We start from the raw sequence: 19,594 nt of genomic DNA, 5'->3' as shown, positions 1-19,594 counted from the left end.
AATAATATTATATTTTTAAGGAGAGAGGAAATATTACTACTATATTATTAATGAATAAAAGATGACCCAGATTTCCTGCTCTCCAATGACATAAAACTCACTCACGAGTTTTTATTTACTATTGTTGTCAGTTAAGAAACTCTCAACTCAAGTTTACATATTTGTGGGAAGAACTTTATATCCCTGGTAATAATCTTACCTAATTTGAACATAATTATCATCAATGGAAGATGCATGTGTTCTCTAAAAAAACACAGATCTTGTTAATCAGTTCTTAAGATATTGATTAAGGATTAAAAGTAGAAATTTTTATCAGAAGAACATAAAAAAAAAAGTGATGAACAAAATAATTTTATTTATCTCAACAAAAAAATTTCTTTTAAATCCTTAACTAATGTTCAAGGAATGTTCAACATTTGCCAAAAAAATAATAATTCATATGAGTGATCTCTTGAACTGATCTGGGGGAATTCATCAGGTGCAAAGCGATTTGAAATTACAACATCATAATCATCATCTTCACCACATGATTGAAAGGACCATATAAATAAATGACGGGGATACCAAAGCAAGGTGTTGCACATTCTCTGCGAGAAAATTGCACATGGCAATTAATGTCGAGTAGCATACTGTTTCACTTGGGAATTTTCTTCTTATCTCCCAATAGCTTGAGAAAAGTATGGTTTCTTCTCTGTTTAACAAGGATTGTTCTAAGACTTCGAGATCTAGTGAGGGGTGACAAAAATGTTAGTTAAGCAAAACTTAATTAAGTACGAATATTGCTATCATTATATTATAAGATTATTATTATTTTCATAAATCTATAGAAATACTCCTTGGCATCCAAATTGAAGAATGTAACCACCAAAAAGTGTAAGCTCATCGGCTCCACACACACATATTTCATTGTGTTTATTATTGATTGAAGAATTAAATTTGAGCAACGATTTAAAAGAGATTGATTAAGTACGCTTTTTTTATAATATTAGGCTAAATTACATTTAGTTCCTTTAACTTTAAATCCATAATTAAAAAAATTAAAAAAATATTTTAATGAAAATTGAATTCATAATCCTTTATTTATATATAAAATAATAAATAATTAACGCACTTATTTTCTTTTGTTAATTACGTTAATATTATTTTTTTACATCATTAGTCAAGAGTTATTATTATTTTATAAAATTATCAAAAATTATAAATTAAAAAATATTTTTAGTTTATAAATTTTGATCATTTGAAAAAAATTAATAACTCTTGACTAATAATATATAAAAAATAATAATAATATGTTTAATTAAATAAAACAAGTGTTTTATTATATTATTGTTGAATAATTTTACGTAAATAATTAGAGTAAAAATAATTTATATATTAAAATAAATTTATAAAAAATTATGTAAATAATTTAAATATTAATTTATAAAATTTAATTATAAATTGGTAAAATAAAAATAAAAATAAAAATACATAAATTATTCAAAATAAAAATATATAAAATGATTTAAAAATAAATTTACCAAGATTTATATATTAAATATTTTTAATTTATAAATTTGAAGAAAAAAATAATCGTTGACTAATAATCATAAAAGATAATATTAAATTAATGGTTTATTATTTTGTTAAAATTATGATTTAGCCTAATATTTACTTAAATTAGAAGGAAACAAATCTGGAATACTAACTAACCCGTGGGTTTAAACAATTCTTATTTTTTATTGGTAAGAATTAAACACAAATTCAATACAGTAAAAAAAAATTATACATTTTAGTTAGATAGATGCTTGTTATTTTTTTTTTTTTTAGACTGACTAAATAAAGTACCAATTGTCTGTCATTGCTCAGTATATATCCCACGTATTTCTCATGAGACATTTCAATGAACAATGATTTCACGAACTGTACGTGAACTGTGAAGATTGAATGATTGATGACAATCAGGATGCAAGAACTATTATTTAGTTTTCTTAAGTTTTTGTCACAACTAATCTGTAACATCTAGCAATTTTCTTCATCACGAACATATATATTTAGATTAATGGAAATTAAAACATACTTTTCTTTTCATTTCCAAGGACACAGAATATAGAGAATTTTTAAAAATAATGGAATGCAAAGTTTTTCTCCTACTCAGAAAGTGGAATGATAACATCGTATATATTTTGTTCTCAATAACAAATTGTTTGGTTTTATGTTTTGAATGTAATTTTTCATTTTTTGAATGTGATTATCAGAAGCTATGACTATTACTTTCTACATCTTAAATGTGATCATTCCATTTTCAACGTATTTTCAAAGAATTTTTTTCTAGTTTGAGTGGGCGCATAGGTGTACCCTTTTTTTTTTTTTTAAAGGCAATTGATGTATTATTAAAAGTAAAAACTCAGTTGTAGCACAAGGTGTGCCAAACTAAGTCCAAAATGTATTACTCGATCCATTAAACTTTTTTTTATTTTAGCACAAGGTGTGCTAAACTAAATTCAAAATGTCTTACAAAAGATATGACAAAATAGAAACAAGACATTACGGCCACCTTCTATTCTAACAAATACAATACACCCTGTGACCTTACTCTCATATACTATGCTTTTAAAATCTCCAAAAAATATTGTGATATTCAACTTCTGCATGCGTATGACGTTACTAAACTCCATAAAGCAACATACAAGTAGTGTGTACCAGAATCACGATGAATCCCCATCACAACGGCCTTACATGACTTTGTTGAAGGAACCAAAGATGTCTAAGTTACCAATTGAATTTAATTAATTAGGTAACTATAGAAGATAATATAGATGAGTTTCTTTTGAAAGCGTGACAGCTAGTCCCAATCAGTTTCCACAACTGCATTAATTAGCATCAATTTTTCGGTTGCCTCTCAGTTATTAAAAGCTTTCCAACAACTATTGCTAGCCCAACTTCAATTCAATCGCTCAACTATTTGTGCATGTTCATTATTACTACTATAATTATCATATCACTTTATGTTCGTTCAAGATCAAGATCAAGATCCATCTTGCACTTAGTTTCTTTCTACACTCCTAATAATAAGAGCACCAAGGACATCAATATTCTTCTTCCTAACGTGTCCTGTCAGTATTCCAATTTACATACATTTAATTCCATTTCACGATTTTAAGCCCCACTACTATCGTGTACCCGCTAGGATACAATTAGCCATGACATATTTGCTTATAAGTTATAACGTTCCCAAATTCAATATCACTTCATGATATTTTACTAGTTAAAAGACAATTGGTTAGGTTTTACATGTGGATGCATGCGATTTTCTTTTCTTCTTCTTTCCCTCCCCCCCGACTTTGAGGACGGAGTGTCATTTTTTTTATTGAGTTTAATCAATGTTTCAAATGATAAGCTATATAGATTGAGTTTAATTTATTATTGATGTTGTTTTCAGGTATATATCTCAGGATTTTAACAAAATTTAATATAAATAAAAAAGATGCGTGTATGTATGGTTTGGAGGTCAATCGGGTCATGTGTATGCATATTGGTAAGAGTAAGTATGTCACAGGATTGGATGGAAATATGGAAAAAGAAGGACAAAGTAAACCAATTATTATTATTGCATTGATAATATTGGTAAACGGTTGGGGGGAGGCAATTAAAGTTGCATTTAGATTATTCAAGCCGGACCCAAATGATGAAGTTTTCATAATTTGTGAAAATTTCCCATTAATTTCGAATAGCCAACGAAACAAAATGAGATAGATCATTGATTTTTGAGCATATTGACACTGGTAGTCAATAAAATAAAATAAAATAAATAAAGAACTAATTGGTATGGGGCAGGGTATGTCAAAGTACATGTGAAAGATGTTACGAACATCAAAATATTCGGTGACTTTACATTTTTATGGTATGGCATGACAGTATCTGCTGTATACGCCCCATATAACCTGTTAAGATAAAAGGATATGTCTTTGGTATGTTTGTTGCTCTGCCCCACGTGTTACTGCTTGTCTAAATAAGACCCTCTTTTTATATTTTCTTAATTTCATGTTTGTTTTGTCATTGAATAAGTAACTTTATATATATAAATATAAATGTTAATTAATTTGAGTTAGGCTTGTGATTAAGTAAAGTTCTTCTTAAAGTGACATTCTCAATTAAAAAGTGTTTATATCGTTTTCTTCTATTTATTTAGCTTGACAACGTATATGAAATTTGATTCGTGACACCCCCACCCCAACTAAAGCAGTGTTTCTATTACTTTTTAATATGGAATTAATTTCCGTTTGAGGGTGTGGGCTTAATTAATTGATTGATTAACAAAGCACACTTCACAGTTAAATAGAATTTAACTAAATCCTTTTAAAACTGGATTTTATTGTATATGAATAAAAAAATTTAAACTAAGTTATTCAAATTCTTAATAATTTATGATTAAAATATATTTTTCATATATATATGTGACATTTTAGTCTAGAGTAAATTTTGGATAAATTCAAACCCACATGAAAATTCTTAACAATAAAAATTTGTATGAAAAAATATAATTTGTGACGATTTTTCTAGAACTATATATAATAGTTTTTCTTCAATTTGTAGTAATTTTTTATAATTTGTGACAATTCTTAACGGGTTAGATTTATAACTATCACAAATTGTTACATGTAAGTTCATATTTATTTGTAAGAACAAAATATAATACATTTTAATTTCATGAAAATGAAAAATGAATAAAAAAAAATCTAAATTTTATCTAGATAATAAAGCATACTTTAGCTTTCATAAAATTTTGACTTGTTCAAACCTGATGAAACAAAGGAGAGAAATATGCAGAAGCTGATATATATTGCTTCTACGTCTAGTGTTTCTCAATGGAAATTCAAATATTGGAGAATTTTGAAGGGGCTTTGATTTGATACGATCCATATCTCGTACGAAAAATGCTCATACTTGGTGATGCACAACGACGGTATAGGAAACATGTTAGTTTTAGCTCATTGCATAAAATTTCGATTTCTCGACCAATTGGTATTAGCATATTTTCCAAATTCCATTAATGATTGAAAAAACACGTTTATTGTGTTGTAATATTTTTCTTTTTAAAATATACCTTTTTCCCAAACCCCATGTGGATATGACGGTATACCTATGATATGTGAACGTATTATATCAGTTATCAGGGGTATACTATATTTTTTTTTCTTTCTTTTCAACTATTATGTTTGATTATTTCGAAATAAATTATTGTTATGGTTGTTTTAGAAGATTCTTATGATTAAATAACGTCATTTAATACTAATGATTATTATTATTTAGTTTTTATGCATGATTACCAATCATTGTATATTATTATTTGTCATTATATTATCAACTAATAAAATATTATTTTAAATATGAGCTTTAAAGTAGTTACTCTAAAAAAAAAAATACCATATATATGTGTGTGAGAGAGAGATTGATGTATCACGAATTTGTAGTCTAATACATTATTATTGATTATGAGCGAATTCTAATAAATATTAATTAGGTTAAGTTTTTATAAGAATCAAGGTCTTGGTGATTATGTATTTTTCAACAAGATAAAGACAACATGAGAAAGTGATAAATATCTAAAAAAACATTTCGACACTCAAACCAATTAATATTTTACTAGCATGATAGGACCCGATGAAATAAATACTTATCTACTGTACAACAGCGTTGATTATATTTATAGATGTCTAAGTTGGACTAGATTGTTTTCCTTGAGGCTAAAGGATATTTCAGAACTATAATACCCTATTTAGGCATTTAGTTGGAGATACATGATAATTTTACTCCAAATCAATTTACAACTCTTTTGGTTTTGAGCCGATGTAGTAGTACTTTTTTTATCTTTTTATGAAGACTGATGCAGTAGTACTCTGAGTTAAGTTGACCTATATTATTCAAATTGGACCTCAAGCTTAGTCGAAAACACTAACAATTTGTGATTAGAGGAAAAGTGTTATTATAATTATTATTGAGAATCTGTTGTGAAGAAGTTGATAGTGTATCTGACATTTAGTAAATCTACATGAAAACGAAAAATTAAGAAAATTCAACACAAAAACATTGATTTTGAATGGTTTCTCTCTTCATTTTCCTTATGTAGGTACAGTGATAATGTTGAGTGCTAACCAAAAAAAGAAAAAGGTACAGCGATAGTAAGTCATACTCACCGACTCACCCAAGCCCAATTCAACTTATTGGAACCTACATGCATATATATATATATATATATATATATAGCAAACTCCAACAACTCTCTCAATGCAATTTAATGCAGAGAGAGAGAGAGAGAGAGAGAGAGTAGTGCATTTCTATGGCTTAGCTGCAAAAGTCACAGCTCATCAGTATATGAACCAGTCACGCAATGACCCAAGAAAGAGCTAAGTAACCACAAAAGAATCAAACACAGAAACAATCTTTTAAGCTGGCTTGAATAAATGTTATAATTATATATTAAGGTTATTATCACTAGCTTAATTAGTAGTAACTTGAATGTGAACCTTGCATTCTATCTAATCCTTAATGATAATAAATATTCCATCTTCTTTTCTACCTTGTATATTATGACACATCCACCACCTCCTACCCCATTATTCCTACCTTCTCCACGCTAGTTCCTTCTCATCTTCACTTTTTTTGCCTTTTGCAACGTACATTGCAGTTTGCAGTTGCAGGGCACCTTGTAGTGTTAGCTACCACTAGCTTTTTGTTTTTTTTTTTTTCTCTCTCTCTCTCTCTTTCAGGCCAAAATGTCAGACCGGGGTACCCTCTCCGGTGACTCGGCCATGGATGATGCTAAGAGCAACAAAAAGGAACATAAAGTTTCTCTGCTGAAACTCTTCTCTTTTGCTGACTTCTATGACTATGTCTTAATGGGTGTTGGTTCTGTTGGGGCAATTGTACATGGTGCTTCTGTTCCCGTTTTCTTTATCTTCTTTGGAAAGTTGATTAATGTCATAGGCTTGGCCTATCTTTTCCCCAAGGAAGCCTCTCACAAAGTTGCCAAGGTTTGTGTTGTTGTAGTAACAACTAACAAGTAACAACCTTTTTTTTTTGTCTTGTCCACTTCCTAATTAAACTTCTAAGGTTAGTTGGAAAAAAAATACTACCATGATGCTTTTTATCAATTGAAGGGTAATTTGGACTTAATTGCATTCAAGAAATGCTATTCTCTTATTAGCTGCATGTGTTTTAATGTAGTAATTTTTTTGTCAATTTTGCAGTACTCGTTGGATTTTGTGTATCTAAGTATAGCAATATTGTTTTCATCATGGACAGGTATGGAAATGGCCTAGTAAAAAATCATATATAATCTCTGTTAATTTAATTTGTCAATTTTATTAATGATGGAGTGATTATATAGAGGTGGCTTGTTGGATGCATACTGGGGAACGTCAAGCTGCAAAGATGAGAATGGCTTATTTGAAATCAATGTTGAATCAAGATATCAGCTTATTTGATACTGAGGCTTCAACAGGAGAGGTCATTTCTGCCATTACTAGTGACATTATCATTGTTCAAGATGCACTATCCGAGAAGGTATGCATTTGCATTTTAAGCAAATACTCCATCATTATTTCATGCTTTCCACTCATTTCTGGATGTATATTTTTTCTATCATCATTAGATTATAAATTACTGAGATGTTGTGCAAAGACAAGAATATTGTTATTTCCTGGTCAATTTCAACTTTAACCTCGTTAGGTTTTCTTTCTAGCTCCTTCAATCTACCTATAATTAAATGGTTTTCATTATTGTGACCCCAAAACTGGTTTTCATTATTATTTGTCCTTCACTTCTGCGCTGTCAATTGGAGTATTAATTTATGGCGCTTTCCCCTATTATTCAGCTTCTCCAAAGCAAGAAAATAAAGAGAAATATTTTGTTAACATCATTTTTGTTTACATAATTGCATTATGTACTTTTGGTAAAATATTAAATCAACTGACTGAGAATGAAAGAGACCTTTTCTTTAATTGATATAGAGGTAGGTAAGATCACCAGCTAATGAACCAATAGAAAGAGGAAACTCTTCTTCAATAAATATGATGGTGGATGTGAAACTTTTTTTCTTACTGTATAATTTTTTTCTTAAAAAATGAAATAATCCGAAATTTGAAAATAATACGGTATCCTCTATTATTATAATTTTATAAGTCTATAATATTACTAATACTGTTACATTACTAAAGTGTCCTTGAAATGTTGATTTAAAAAGAAAATAGTAATGCAGAACATTTAATATGGAGTATCTAATTAAGATTAAGATATAGTATTAAATGCTTCTTTCACTATCACGCGCACTGGTTCGGGACTCTCACTCGAAGCGGTAAAACAATTACTACACCTGTTGAGTGTTGACGTTCTTTAATTATGGTCATTGTTCTTCCCTTCTTCTGCTTCTGCCTTTGCTTTGTTTCTGAGTTCTGACACAGTTGATTTATGAAAGTCGAACACAGTGGATTTAATAGCATTCATACGTCTGGTCGATATGGTTGCGTTCCCTTTAAGGTTTTGCGCTTTTTAGCTTAGTTGCATGTACTTCGAATATAATGCACACTTACTCCAGGATGCATGCAATTATGATTAAGCATCTACCAGCACTAGCTAGCTGTGTGTGACCAGTCAGAAAACACGTATCCACAACCAAAACATTATTGAGTTTCAATTTTCAAAGCCATCTCAATGGTTTCACTTTACCCTTTTAATCCAATATTTATTTATTAAAGACCATCAAATTGACCTTGGTGGTTATTAATTATTTATCAGAAATAATTTTTAAGATAATTACAAAAATTAATAAACTTATTAATATAAAAATTTATGCTGTACTGTTCATATACTCCATATTATTAATTCTATTAATAATTGTGCAATGGCGGTAATTTAATTTGTGAGATTGATCATAGTTGAAGGTTGGTATTTACAGGTGGGGAACTTCATGCACTACATAAGCCGATTTGTAGCGGGCTTTGTTATTGGGTTTGTTCGAGTGTGGCAGATCAGTCTAGTGACACTTTCAATTGTACCGTTGATTGCCCTTGCTGGAGGTCTTTATGCATACGTCACAATTGGCCTTATTGCAAAAGTTCGAAAAGCCTACGTGAGGGCTGGTGAAATCGCTGAAGAGGTAAATAATTGACTCAAATTTAACTAAATGCTGAACTGTCTTCTACTTTCTGCACATAATCAAATTGAATCTTGCTAACAACATACTATAGTAGTATATCATTTGATACATTATTTTACTAGTAATTGGAATTAATTCGGGATCATTGAATTTCACTACATTAAGAGTGAAACTTACTACGGAGTTTCTTGTTTGCATGAATTTCAACTAATAGTAATATAAATAATGTGTTGCTGGTTCTTTTATACTACTACATGACCCATTAATATATACTTGATGTTATTAAGTGAATGTGTTGTACTTTCTGTGGGGTTCAGGTGATTGGCAATGTTAGAACGGTTCAAGCATTTGCGGGAGAAGAAAGGGCAGTAAGATCATATAAAGCTGCACTCATGAAAACTTACGTAAACGGTAGAAAAGCTGGTTTGGCAAAGGGCCTGGGCTTGGGCTCCATGCACTGTGTCCTTTTTCTATCGTGGTCTTTGCTTGTTTGGTTCACTAGCATTGTTGTTCACAAGAATATTGCCAATGGAGGCGAGTCTTTCACAACCATGCTCAATGTTGTCATTGCTGGCCTGTAAGCTCTTGCTATCTTTTCTCTCATATTTGGCCCAAGCCATTTTATGTGTGTTTGGTTTCACATTAAAAAAATGATTTTAAGTCCTGAATTAATTTTAGATAATTTTTCACATGATTGGTTCACATCAGAGAAGAATTCACAATTGATTCATAGTGTTATACAAGACATACTCGGAGAGTTATTAACACTTGTACATGATAGAATAAGTTGTGTGCTTTCTTTGGTTTTAATTTTCATGCAGAAAGTGGCACATGCAATGCAGGGGTAGATTAATTAGGCAGATACATTGAAATTCAATGATACTACGTTTTGCTGTTCTTCACTACAGTAAATTATTTACTATTAGAACTTTTGCTTTTAATCTTTAAGAGTTTAATTTCTATGTTGTTAATTATTATAAAAATCAACAAACTTGTCGTACACTACAATTTTTTATTGGATAACCGATGTAAAAGTGGTTTAAGGCTGTATTTCTTGTGTTAAGATTTTTTTTTTCTTTCTAAATTAAGGTATGTATGTGAACAGTAAAGACCATGTTTTGTTTCTCAGGTCACTGGGGCAAGCAGCACCAGATATCTCTGCATTCATCCGAGCAAAGGCAGCAGCTTATCCAATTTTTGAGATGATAGAGAGGGAGACAGTGAGCAAAAGTAGCTCAAAAACCGGTCGCAAGTTAGGCAAATTGGAGGGTCACATCCAGTTTAAGAATGTCTGTTTCAGTTACCCATCTCGTCCAGATGTAGCAATATTCAACAACCTGTGTCTTGACATTCCTTCAGGGAAAATTATAGCCCTTGTGGGAGGAAGTGGTTCTGGAAAGAGCACTGTCATATCGTTGATCGAACGCTTTTATGAACCAATTTCTGGTCAGATACTACTAGACAGGAATGATATCAGGGAACTTGATCTCAAATGGCTTAGGCAGCAAATTGGGCTGGTTAATCAAGAACCTGCCCTTTTTGCTACAAGCATCAAGGAGAATATACTTTATGGAAAAGATGATGCCACTCTTGAAGAACTAAAACGTGCTGTAAAGCTTTCAGATGCTCAGCCTTTCATTAACAATCTTCCTGATAGATTAGAAACTCAGGTAAGATATTTGATTTATGCACATTCCTTAAATATGTGGTTATACATATATTTTCAGCAGTTGCCTTTTTTTTTTGTTCCAAAATTTCCCCTTGAGCATGTAACATAGAAGGAAGGAAAAGAGAATCAAGGGAAATCAGAAATGATGATCATACTGGTTTTTTTTCTAAATAATTGAAATTCCTATTGGAGTAATTGCAACAATGAATTACAAGCTGTTGAAGATAAATATTTTATAAGTTATCATCTATTTGAGGAAAATTCAACAGGTAGCAACTGTAGTTAAGATTTAACTTCTCAGAAAGAAATTGCAGGGATGTAAATGCATTTGAATTATACTATATCGTAGATGATAAGTGTGTCAAAGGCTGAAAAATGGTTTCTATAACAAAGTAAAATATAGTGGACTTTTTATTTTCCTTAAGAGGTGATACCAAGTAATTTTATTTTTTCAGGTTGGTGAGAGAGGGATACAACTCTCAGGAGGGCAAAAGCAAAGGATTGCAATATCTCGTGCAATCGTGAAGAATCCATCAATCCTTTTGTTGGACGAAGCGACGAGTGCACTGGATGCTGAGTCTGAGAAGAGTGTACAAGAGGCTCTTGATCGTGTCATGGTTGGGAGAACAACCGTTGTAGTGGCACACAGACTCTCTACCATTAGGAATGCAGATATGATTGCTGTTGTGCAGGGAGGGAAGATTGTGGAAACTGGTAACCATGAAGAGCTCATGGCCAACCCAACTAGTGTTTATGCATCTCTTGTTCAACTCCAGGAGGCTGCTTCTCTGCATCGCCTCCCATCAATTGGTCCTAGCATGGGATGCCAACCAAGGTACTTCATTCTCATTGCCAAATACTATCTTAGTACCCGTGCAATTGTCATTTACTCAATTGCAATTATTTGAAATGAAATTTCTTACTTATGTCAACATGTGAGGTATTGGCATCCATCCATTAATAGTATTATTTGGAAAATGTATATTTATCTGTCTAACTTTTGTATTTAATGAAGTGACTATAATGGAGAAATCTAATATTGGAAACCTCAAGCTTTTCTGCAATTGAATGTTTTTATAGGCTATCTTGTCCATTATCTTTACATTTGCTACTTGGATATAACTGCTTATGATTATATATTTCTTGTGACTGCAGCATAACCTACTCCAGAGAATTATCCCGTACAACAACAAGCCTTGGTGGAAGTTTTCGATCAGATAAAGAATCTATTGGCCGGGTTTGTGCTGAAGAAACAGAAAATGCAGGCAAGAAAAGGCATGTTTCAGCAGCAAGGCTGTACTCTATGGTTGGTCCTGACTGGTTTTATGGAGTTGCTGGGACCTTATGTGCATTTATTGCTGGAGCACAGATGCCACTTTTTGCACTTGGAATTTCTCACGCACTTGTATCATACTATATGGACTGGGAGACAACATGTCACGAAGTTAAAAAAATTGCATTCCTCTTCTGTGGAGCAGCAGTTATTACTGTCACTGTCCATGCCATTGAACATCTTTCTTTTGGAATCATGGGAGAGCGACTTACCCTTCGTGTGAGAGAAATGATGTTTTCTGGTAATTTTGATCAACTGATTATTACTTTCTCTATCACTTATTCACTTGTCTTGCTATGAAATGCTTCCTTTCAAGCTTCTTACTCCTATCAATTTTACACTGCATGTGAATGTATGCAATATGTGTATGCTGTGTTACATATTTTATGGATTCATTATGTTCATGATCAAACAATTTTCTGATGAATTCTGTTTTAAAGGTGCTTTTGCAATTTACTGATTATTACTTCTCTTGTTCATCTGGCTGCAGCTATCTTGAAGAATGAAATTGGCTGGTTTGATGATACAAACAACACAAGTTCTATGCTTTCATCGCAATTGGAGACTGATGCAACATTATTACGAACTATAGTTGTTGATCGTTCAACAATTCTGTTACAGAATATTGGTTTGGTTATTGCTTCATTTATTATTGCCTTCATCTTGAACTGGAGAATAACACTTGTTGTAATTGCCACATATCCTTTGGTCATTAGTGGTCATATCAGTGAGGTGAGGTTCCTTCTTGCTCCACATTTCAACATTATGGAACTAGCATACCTGTTTGCGTTTTAATACTTCCCTAGGATCATTTCAGAAACTTTTTATGAAAGGCTATGGTGGAAACTTGAGCAAAGCATATCTAAAAGCTAACATGCTGGCTGGGGAGGCTGTGAGCAATATACGCACTGTTGCCGCATTTTGTTCCGAAGAAAAGGTCCTTGACCTTTATGCCAATGAGCTTGTTGATCCCTCCAAACGTTCACTTCAACGAGGCCAAATTGCTGGCATATTCTATGGCATTTCCCAGTTCTTTATTTTCTCATCTTATGGCCTTGCCTTGTGGTAGATGCTTTAACTTCATTTTATCTTAAATTAAATAGGTTTCTTGTTATAGGATAAATGTTTCATTAAATGGTGGTTACCCTTGTACTGAGAGTGTATACCTTTTGCAGGTATGGATCTGTTTTGATGGAAAAGGAGCTTGCTAGCTTTAAATCAATTATGAAGGCATTTTTTGTTTTGATAGTAACAGCACTGGCCATGGGGGAGACATTGGCCCTGGCCCCTGACCTTTTGAAAGGGAATCAAATGGTTGCATCAGTTTTTGAAGTGATGGATAGAAAGTCAGGAATATCATGTGATGTTGGAGAAGAGTTGAAGACAGTGGACGGAACAATTGAGCTTAAAAGAATCAATTTCAGCTACCCTTCAAGGCCAGATGTAATTATTTTCAAGGATTTCAATCTAAGAGTTCCTGCAGGAAAGAGTGTTGCCTTAGTGGGGCAAAGTGGTTCTGGTAAAAGCTCAGTGATCTCCCTCATACTCAGATTTTATGATCCAACATCCGGAAGGGTGTTAATTGATGGTAAGATACTTGAACTATCAACACTTTATTCATCCAATTAATTACTAGTTCACAAGATAAGTTTTTCAAAGTAAAATGACTAAGGCTCAACATGCATTTGCATGCATAAGTCAATCATTCTAGAGATGGGTTATTGACCACATTTGTATTCATAAGCCATGTGCATGTAACATTCTTCTAAGTTCTAACAATGATAAATCAAATTCTTACAGGAAAAGACATCACAAGACTTAATCTGAAATCTCTTAGGAGACACATTGGTCTTGTGCAGCAAGAACCAGCTCTTTTTGCAACATCAATTTATGAAAATATACTTTATGGCAAGGAAGGTGCGTCTGATTCAGAAGTGATTGAAGCAGCTAAGCTTGCCAATGCTCATAACTTCATCAGCGGTCTTCCTGAGGGTTACTCCACTAAAGTAGGTGAAAGAGGAGTGCAACTATCTGGTGGCCAAAGACAAAGGGTAGCCATTGCAAGAGCTGTTCTAAAGAACCCTGAAATCTTGCTACTTGATGAAGCCACTAGTGCACTTGATGTCGAGTCAGAGCGTATTGTGCAGCAAGCATTGGACAGATTAATGCAGAACAGAACAACAATTATGGTGGCACATAGGCTATCCACTATAAGAAATGCAGACCAAATCTCAGTTTTGCAAGATGGAAAGATAATTGATCAAGGGACTCATTCAAGTCTTATAGAGAATAAAAATGGAGCATACTATAAATTAGTCAACCTTCAACAACAGCATCAATTATAGCAAAATGGAAGAACATAACAAATGAACATGGATTTTTTATACTGTGATTTTTCATTTTTTTAGTTTTTTTCCCCCACGTTTATAGAGAATGATGTGGGTTGGGAAGCTTATGTCGGATCGGAATAATTTCATATACTATATATATGTTTGTAAGTGCTATTAAAAAGTAAAATGGCTTCATGTATTTAGTCCTTGACCCTCAGTTATTAAGCATCACCTCTGGTTATTATAGCTCTTAGCTTTATTGCTTAATTGGTATTTAACCTTACAAAAATATTGAAAATTAATATCTCTTATTCAAGGTGTTAATGTGATATCATAAATCCATCGTTTTTTTTATAGAATCATACATCCACCGTCAAAAATATAATTAAAATTATAAATATGAACATTGTAACTAAAATCTTTATTAACACCGGTTAAAAATAGGCACTCCATTGTCATGATCGAAGAGTTATCTTATATAGCAACGGTTGTGATTAAGAGGTGATTTTTAGAATTCATTAAAAGATAAAACAGTCTAAAAAAATGCGTACATAAAAATAAATGTCTCCTTTATTATTAGTATAGGTTACCTCAGACAAATGACATCTAAGAAAGCTATAAAATCATAAGGGAAGAGAAGGAGTGCTTGAACATTTCAGAGGAAAAGATCAACTTCAGCTCTTGTCTTATCTCATTGACAGTAAAAGCTTATATACACATGATGTATGGTTGTTATAATCGAAAGCTAACTAACTCAACTAATCTAACTACCCTAACTGATGCTGTTATATTGCTAAGAGCCCCCCTCAAGCTGGGAATGGATATTCATCATTCCCAGCTTGTTACAAAGATGCCGAAAAACAGCGGGTGAAAGGGCTTTGGTGAATATATCTGCTAGTTGTAAAGATGACGAAACCGGAAGGAGCTTTATGAGACCTGAGTTAAGCTTTTGTCGAACAATATGGCAATCTATCTCAATATGTTTAGTTCGTTCGTGGAAAACGGGATTAGTGGCTATTTGGATTGCTGACTGATTGTCACAGTATAATGTTGCTGGTTGAACGAATGGGACATGAAAGTCTTGAAGCAGGAAAGTCAGCCATTGTAGTTCGCAAGTAGTCGAAGCGAGAGCACGGTATTCGGCTTCGGAGGAACTTCGTGACACAGTTGGCTGCTTCTTGGATTGCCAAGAAACCAGAGAAGAACCAAAGTAAACTAAGTAACCGGTAGTGGACTTTCTTGAGTCTTTGCATCCTGCCCAATCCGAGTCACTAAATGCTCGGAGTTGTGCGGTGCTTGTGGCAGCGAAGAAGATACCAGATCCCGGAGAACTCTTGAGGTATCGGAGAATCCGAAAAGCGGCTTGAAGATGAGCATTGGTGGGGGCGGCCATGTACTGGCTAAGTTGTTGAACAGCATACGTTATATCGGGTCTCGTGTTGGTAAGGTATATTAGTTTACCTATCAATCTCCGATAAAAGGAAGAAGACTCAGCTGAGAGAGGGCTTCCCGAATCTGCCTGTAGCTTTGTAGAATAATCTATTGGTGTTGAGTTGGGCTTGCATCCCAGCATTCCCGAGACACTCAAAATGTCTAATGTATACTTGCGTTGGCATAAGTGTATTCCCTGCGAGCTACGTGCGATTTCGAGCCCAAGAAAGAACTTTAAGTCCCCAAGATCTTTGATCTTAAACTCAGAGTCTAAGAGGGTGATCATCGTTTGTATTTCTGCCATGCTATTTCCTGTGAGAATGATGTCATCCACGTAAACGAGAAGTATGGTGGTGATGTCTCCGGTAAACCGCAAGAAGAGAGAGTGATCCGCATTTGACTGGTGGAAGCCATGAGAGGTTAAGAAGCTTGACAACTTCATGAACCATTGTCTGCTGGCTTGTTTAAGGCCATAAAGGGACTTTTGGAGGCGACATACAAGCTTTGGGTTGTCAACAGAAAGTCCTGGAGGTATTTGCATATACACCTCCTCGTCAAGTTCTCCATGGAGGAATGCATTATTAACGTCTAGCTGCCGTAAACACCACTGGTTGAGTGCTGCAATTGCAAGAAGAAGACGCACCGTGGTGAGCTTTGCTACCGGAGAAAAAGTGTCAAGATAATCTAACCCTTCCATTTGGGTGTATCCCTTTGCAACCAGCCGCGCTTTATACCTTTCGATGGATCCATCTGCCCGATACTTTATTTTGTATACCCATCTGCACCCAATAGCCGTCTTGTGAGAAGGAAGAGGTGTGAGTCGCCATGTTTTGTTCGACTGAGGAGCTCGTAACTCGGCCTCCATTGCCTTAATCCAGCAGTCATGGCGAGAGGCTTCGGCATATGAGGTAGGCTCTGCTATGGAGGAAATGTTCATGACAAAGTTCCTATGTGCAGGAGACAAGCGTGAATAAGAAAGTACAGAACTAAGTGGATAACGAACAACCATTGAAGTATTTGGTGTAGATGAAGCAAGCTCTCTGTGGTAATCTTGGAGATACGTTGGGGCATTTTTGGTTCTTGTGGATCGTCTAAGGTTTGAAGGAGGGTGATCATTTGCAGGTTCATTGGATGGTGGTACAGAGATCACGGGTTGTGATGGGTGACTTTCTGTTTGTGGGTCACTGATTTTGTCGGAGAAGGGTTCCGGTGAGGGAGCTGAATATTCTGAGTGTATATGCTGGGTTTCAGAGTAATAAGGAAAATGGTCCTCATAAAACGTGATATTTCGAGAGACACTAACATCATTAGAATGTAAATCATACACAAGATATCCCTTCGTATGCATTTTAAAGCCGATGAATATGCATGGATGTGCCCTAGCATCAAGCTTTTGCCTGTTTGCTTTGAGTGTATTTATGTAGCATAGACACCCGAAAACACGAAGGTTAGAAATGTCACAAGGGTGTTTATGTAGCTTTTCATAGGGTGAAATATTATGCAAATATGGTGTGGGAATGCAATTAATCAAGTGTGTGGCGTGTGGCAAGGCGTAACACCAGAAGCTAGGTGGTAGACTTGCCTGAAACAAAAGTGCACGTGTGACATTGAGAAGGTGCTGGTGCTTTCGTTCTACAATTCCGTTTTGTTCTGGAGTTTCAACGCACGTGGTCTGATGTATGATGCCCTTTGATGCATAGTAATGATGCATGGAGAATTCAATGTCATTATCACTTCTGATGATCTTAACTTTGCAATCGTATTGTGTTTCAATGAATGTAATGAAATTCATGATTATTTGTCGGGTTTCAGCTTTGGATTTCATGAGATGAACCCATGTGAAGCGTGAACAGTCGTCAACTATAGTTAAGAAGTATTTATGCCCATGCATGGATGGTTTAGAACACGGGCCCCATATATCCATGTGAAGTAAATAAAAAATGTGAGATGCATGTGAATTACTAAGAGAAAAAGGCAATTTCTTTTGTTTCGCGTGATGACATGTGTTGCAAACAAAGTTCTTATTATTTCTGAGAAGGGGATAATAAGCTTTCATACATTGTATCCTTTCAGCTGATGGGTGACCTAGCCTAAAATGCCAAAGATCTATAGGAATCACATTACATCGAGGGTGAGTAATGGTGGAGTTTACGGTTTTGGTGGTCAACTGAGCAGGTATTAAATGGTAGAGACCATGTTTTGCTTCAACTATACCAATCCTCATATGGTTGTTCATTTCCTGCAATACACACGATGTAGAAGAGAAGATCAATTCGCAATCAACAGAAGACACAAGCTTTGATATCGAAATGATGTTGAATGTAAAAGAAGGAATGTAAAGAACATCTTGTAAGATGATGTTTGATGAAAGTTGAACAGTTCCTGAGTGAGTTGCATGAACACACTGGCCATTCGGGAGTTTCACCGTGATTGGATTGATTCTTTTATGGGAATGGAGGTTGTGTAGAGAGTAAGTCACATGATCTGTAGCTCCTGAATCTAATATCCAAGAGATGGGAGGCGTTCTGAAAGAAAGAGACATACCTGGGTTTGTCGGAGTATTGATGCATGATGAGATTGAAGCCACCTGTTTGGGTTGAGAGATTGTCGTGTTCCTTGCGGATGGCTCCTGGATTAAGGCTAGAAGTGCCTTGTACTGCTCGGGGGAGAAGCGAACAAAATCATGAGCCTCGTGATGCTGAGCTTGATCTTCGTTAGCTTTGCTTTCAACTGCCACGACATTGTTTACAGTGGTTCTTCCACCGTAAGGCTTATAACCCGGCGGGTACCCGTGTTTTCGATAACACACATCCACAGTGTGCCCCATCTTGCCGCAATGAGTGCAAGCTTTTCTTCCATTATTCTTGTTTCTAGTATCGTGATTAGAGGGCATTCCATGCTTCTTATAACATGTACTTTCTAAGTGACCAATACATCCACAGAAGTCGCAGATGGTCTTAGCAGCGTTTATAGAGATATCTTTGGGTTCGAAATGAATACCTGGTCCGGCGTTGCCCAGTAATTGTCTTTCCTGTTGAGCCACATAGGAGAAAATCTTGGAGATAGCGGGTATAGGATCCATGAGAAGAACGTGAGATCGTATATTTGCATACTGTTCATTCAGACCTCGCAGAAACTGCATGGCCCTATCCTCGAGTTTCCGCTGTGCGATAATGGTGAATGCATTGCAGGAACATCTTATATTGCATGAACAGATGGGATCGGGTCTAAAATTCTCGATTTCGTCCCAAATAACGCGTAATCGTGTGAAATATTCAGTCACTGTGAGCAAGCCTTGCTTCATCGTCGAAGCTTCTTGTTGAAGGTCGGATATGCGTAGAAGATCTCCCTGAGAGTATCTTGATTTCAGATCGCGCCAGATTTCCTCGGCTTTGTCCATCCAAAGTATGCTCTGACGTATGGAGTTGGCCACCGAATGAACTATCCACGAGACAACCATATTATTACATCGACGCCATGCTCCATGCATTCTATCCGTTTTTAGAGGTTCAGGGGCGCTGCCATCTATGAACTCCACTTTGTTCTTGGCACTCAATGCAGTGACCATAGACCTGCTCCATGAGTGGTAGTTGGTTGAGTCTAGGACTGGGGAAACGAGGGCGGTAGCCGGGTTCTCGCTTGGATGGAGGTAGAGGTAACTCTCCATGTTGCTAATGGATGATTCGTTCATGGTG

The 19,594-nt window shown here is 34.6% G+C and overlaps 1 protein-coding gene across 1 annotated transcript; it reads left to right on the top strand.

The window, feature by feature from the left end:
• Positions 1 to 6,350: 6,350 nt before the first annotated feature.
• On the top strand, positions 6,351 to 14,714 carry LOC114368961 (ABC transporter B family member 2-like). Its single transcript, XM_028326262.1, has 12 exons — positions 6,351 to 7,013; positions 7,230 to 7,284; positions 7,370 to 7,545; positions 8,936 to 9,136; positions 9,454 to 9,713; positions 10,266 to 10,806; positions 11,261 to 11,640; positions 11,961 to 12,379; positions 12,629 to 12,870; positions 12,956 to 13,203; positions 13,314 to 13,726; positions 13,939 to 14,714. Exons 1-12 carry the CDS (start codon positions 6,756 to 6,758, stop codon positions 14,481 to 14,483), a joined length of 3,738 nt encoding a protein of 1,245 aa, XP_028182063.1. The 5' UTR covers positions 6,351 to 6,755; the 3' UTR covers positions 14,484 to 14,714.
• The last annotated feature ends 4,880 nt before the right edge of the window (positions 14,715 to 19,594 follow it).

The sequence above is a fragment of the Glycine soja genome, chromosome 9, assembly GCF_004193775.1.
Source record: "Glycine soja cultivar W05 chromosome 9, ASM419377v2, whole genome shotgun sequence".
In the NCBI taxonomy this organism is placed as follows: domain Eukaryota; kingdom Viridiplantae; phylum Streptophyta; class Magnoliopsida; order Fabales; family Fabaceae; genus Glycine; species Glycine soja.
The sequence above is the reverse complement of the archived record's forward strand: the minus strand, read 5'-3'. Positions and strand labels throughout refer to the sequence as shown.

Bases quoted from the DNA above. Each gene is read 5' to 3' on its own strand.
- LOC114368961 (XM_028326262.1), top strand. From the start codon at position 6,756: ATGTCAGACCGGGGTACCCTCTCCGGTGACTCGGCCATGGATGATGCT. The intron at 9,137-9,453 runs GTAAATAATTGA...TGTGGGGTTCAG, and splicing joins CTGGTGAAATCGCTGAAGAG to GTGATTGGCAATGTTAGAAC. The intron at 13,727-13,938 runs GTAAGATACTTG...AAATTCTTACAG, and splicing joins CGGAAGGGTGTTAATTGATG to GAAAAGACATCACAAGACTT.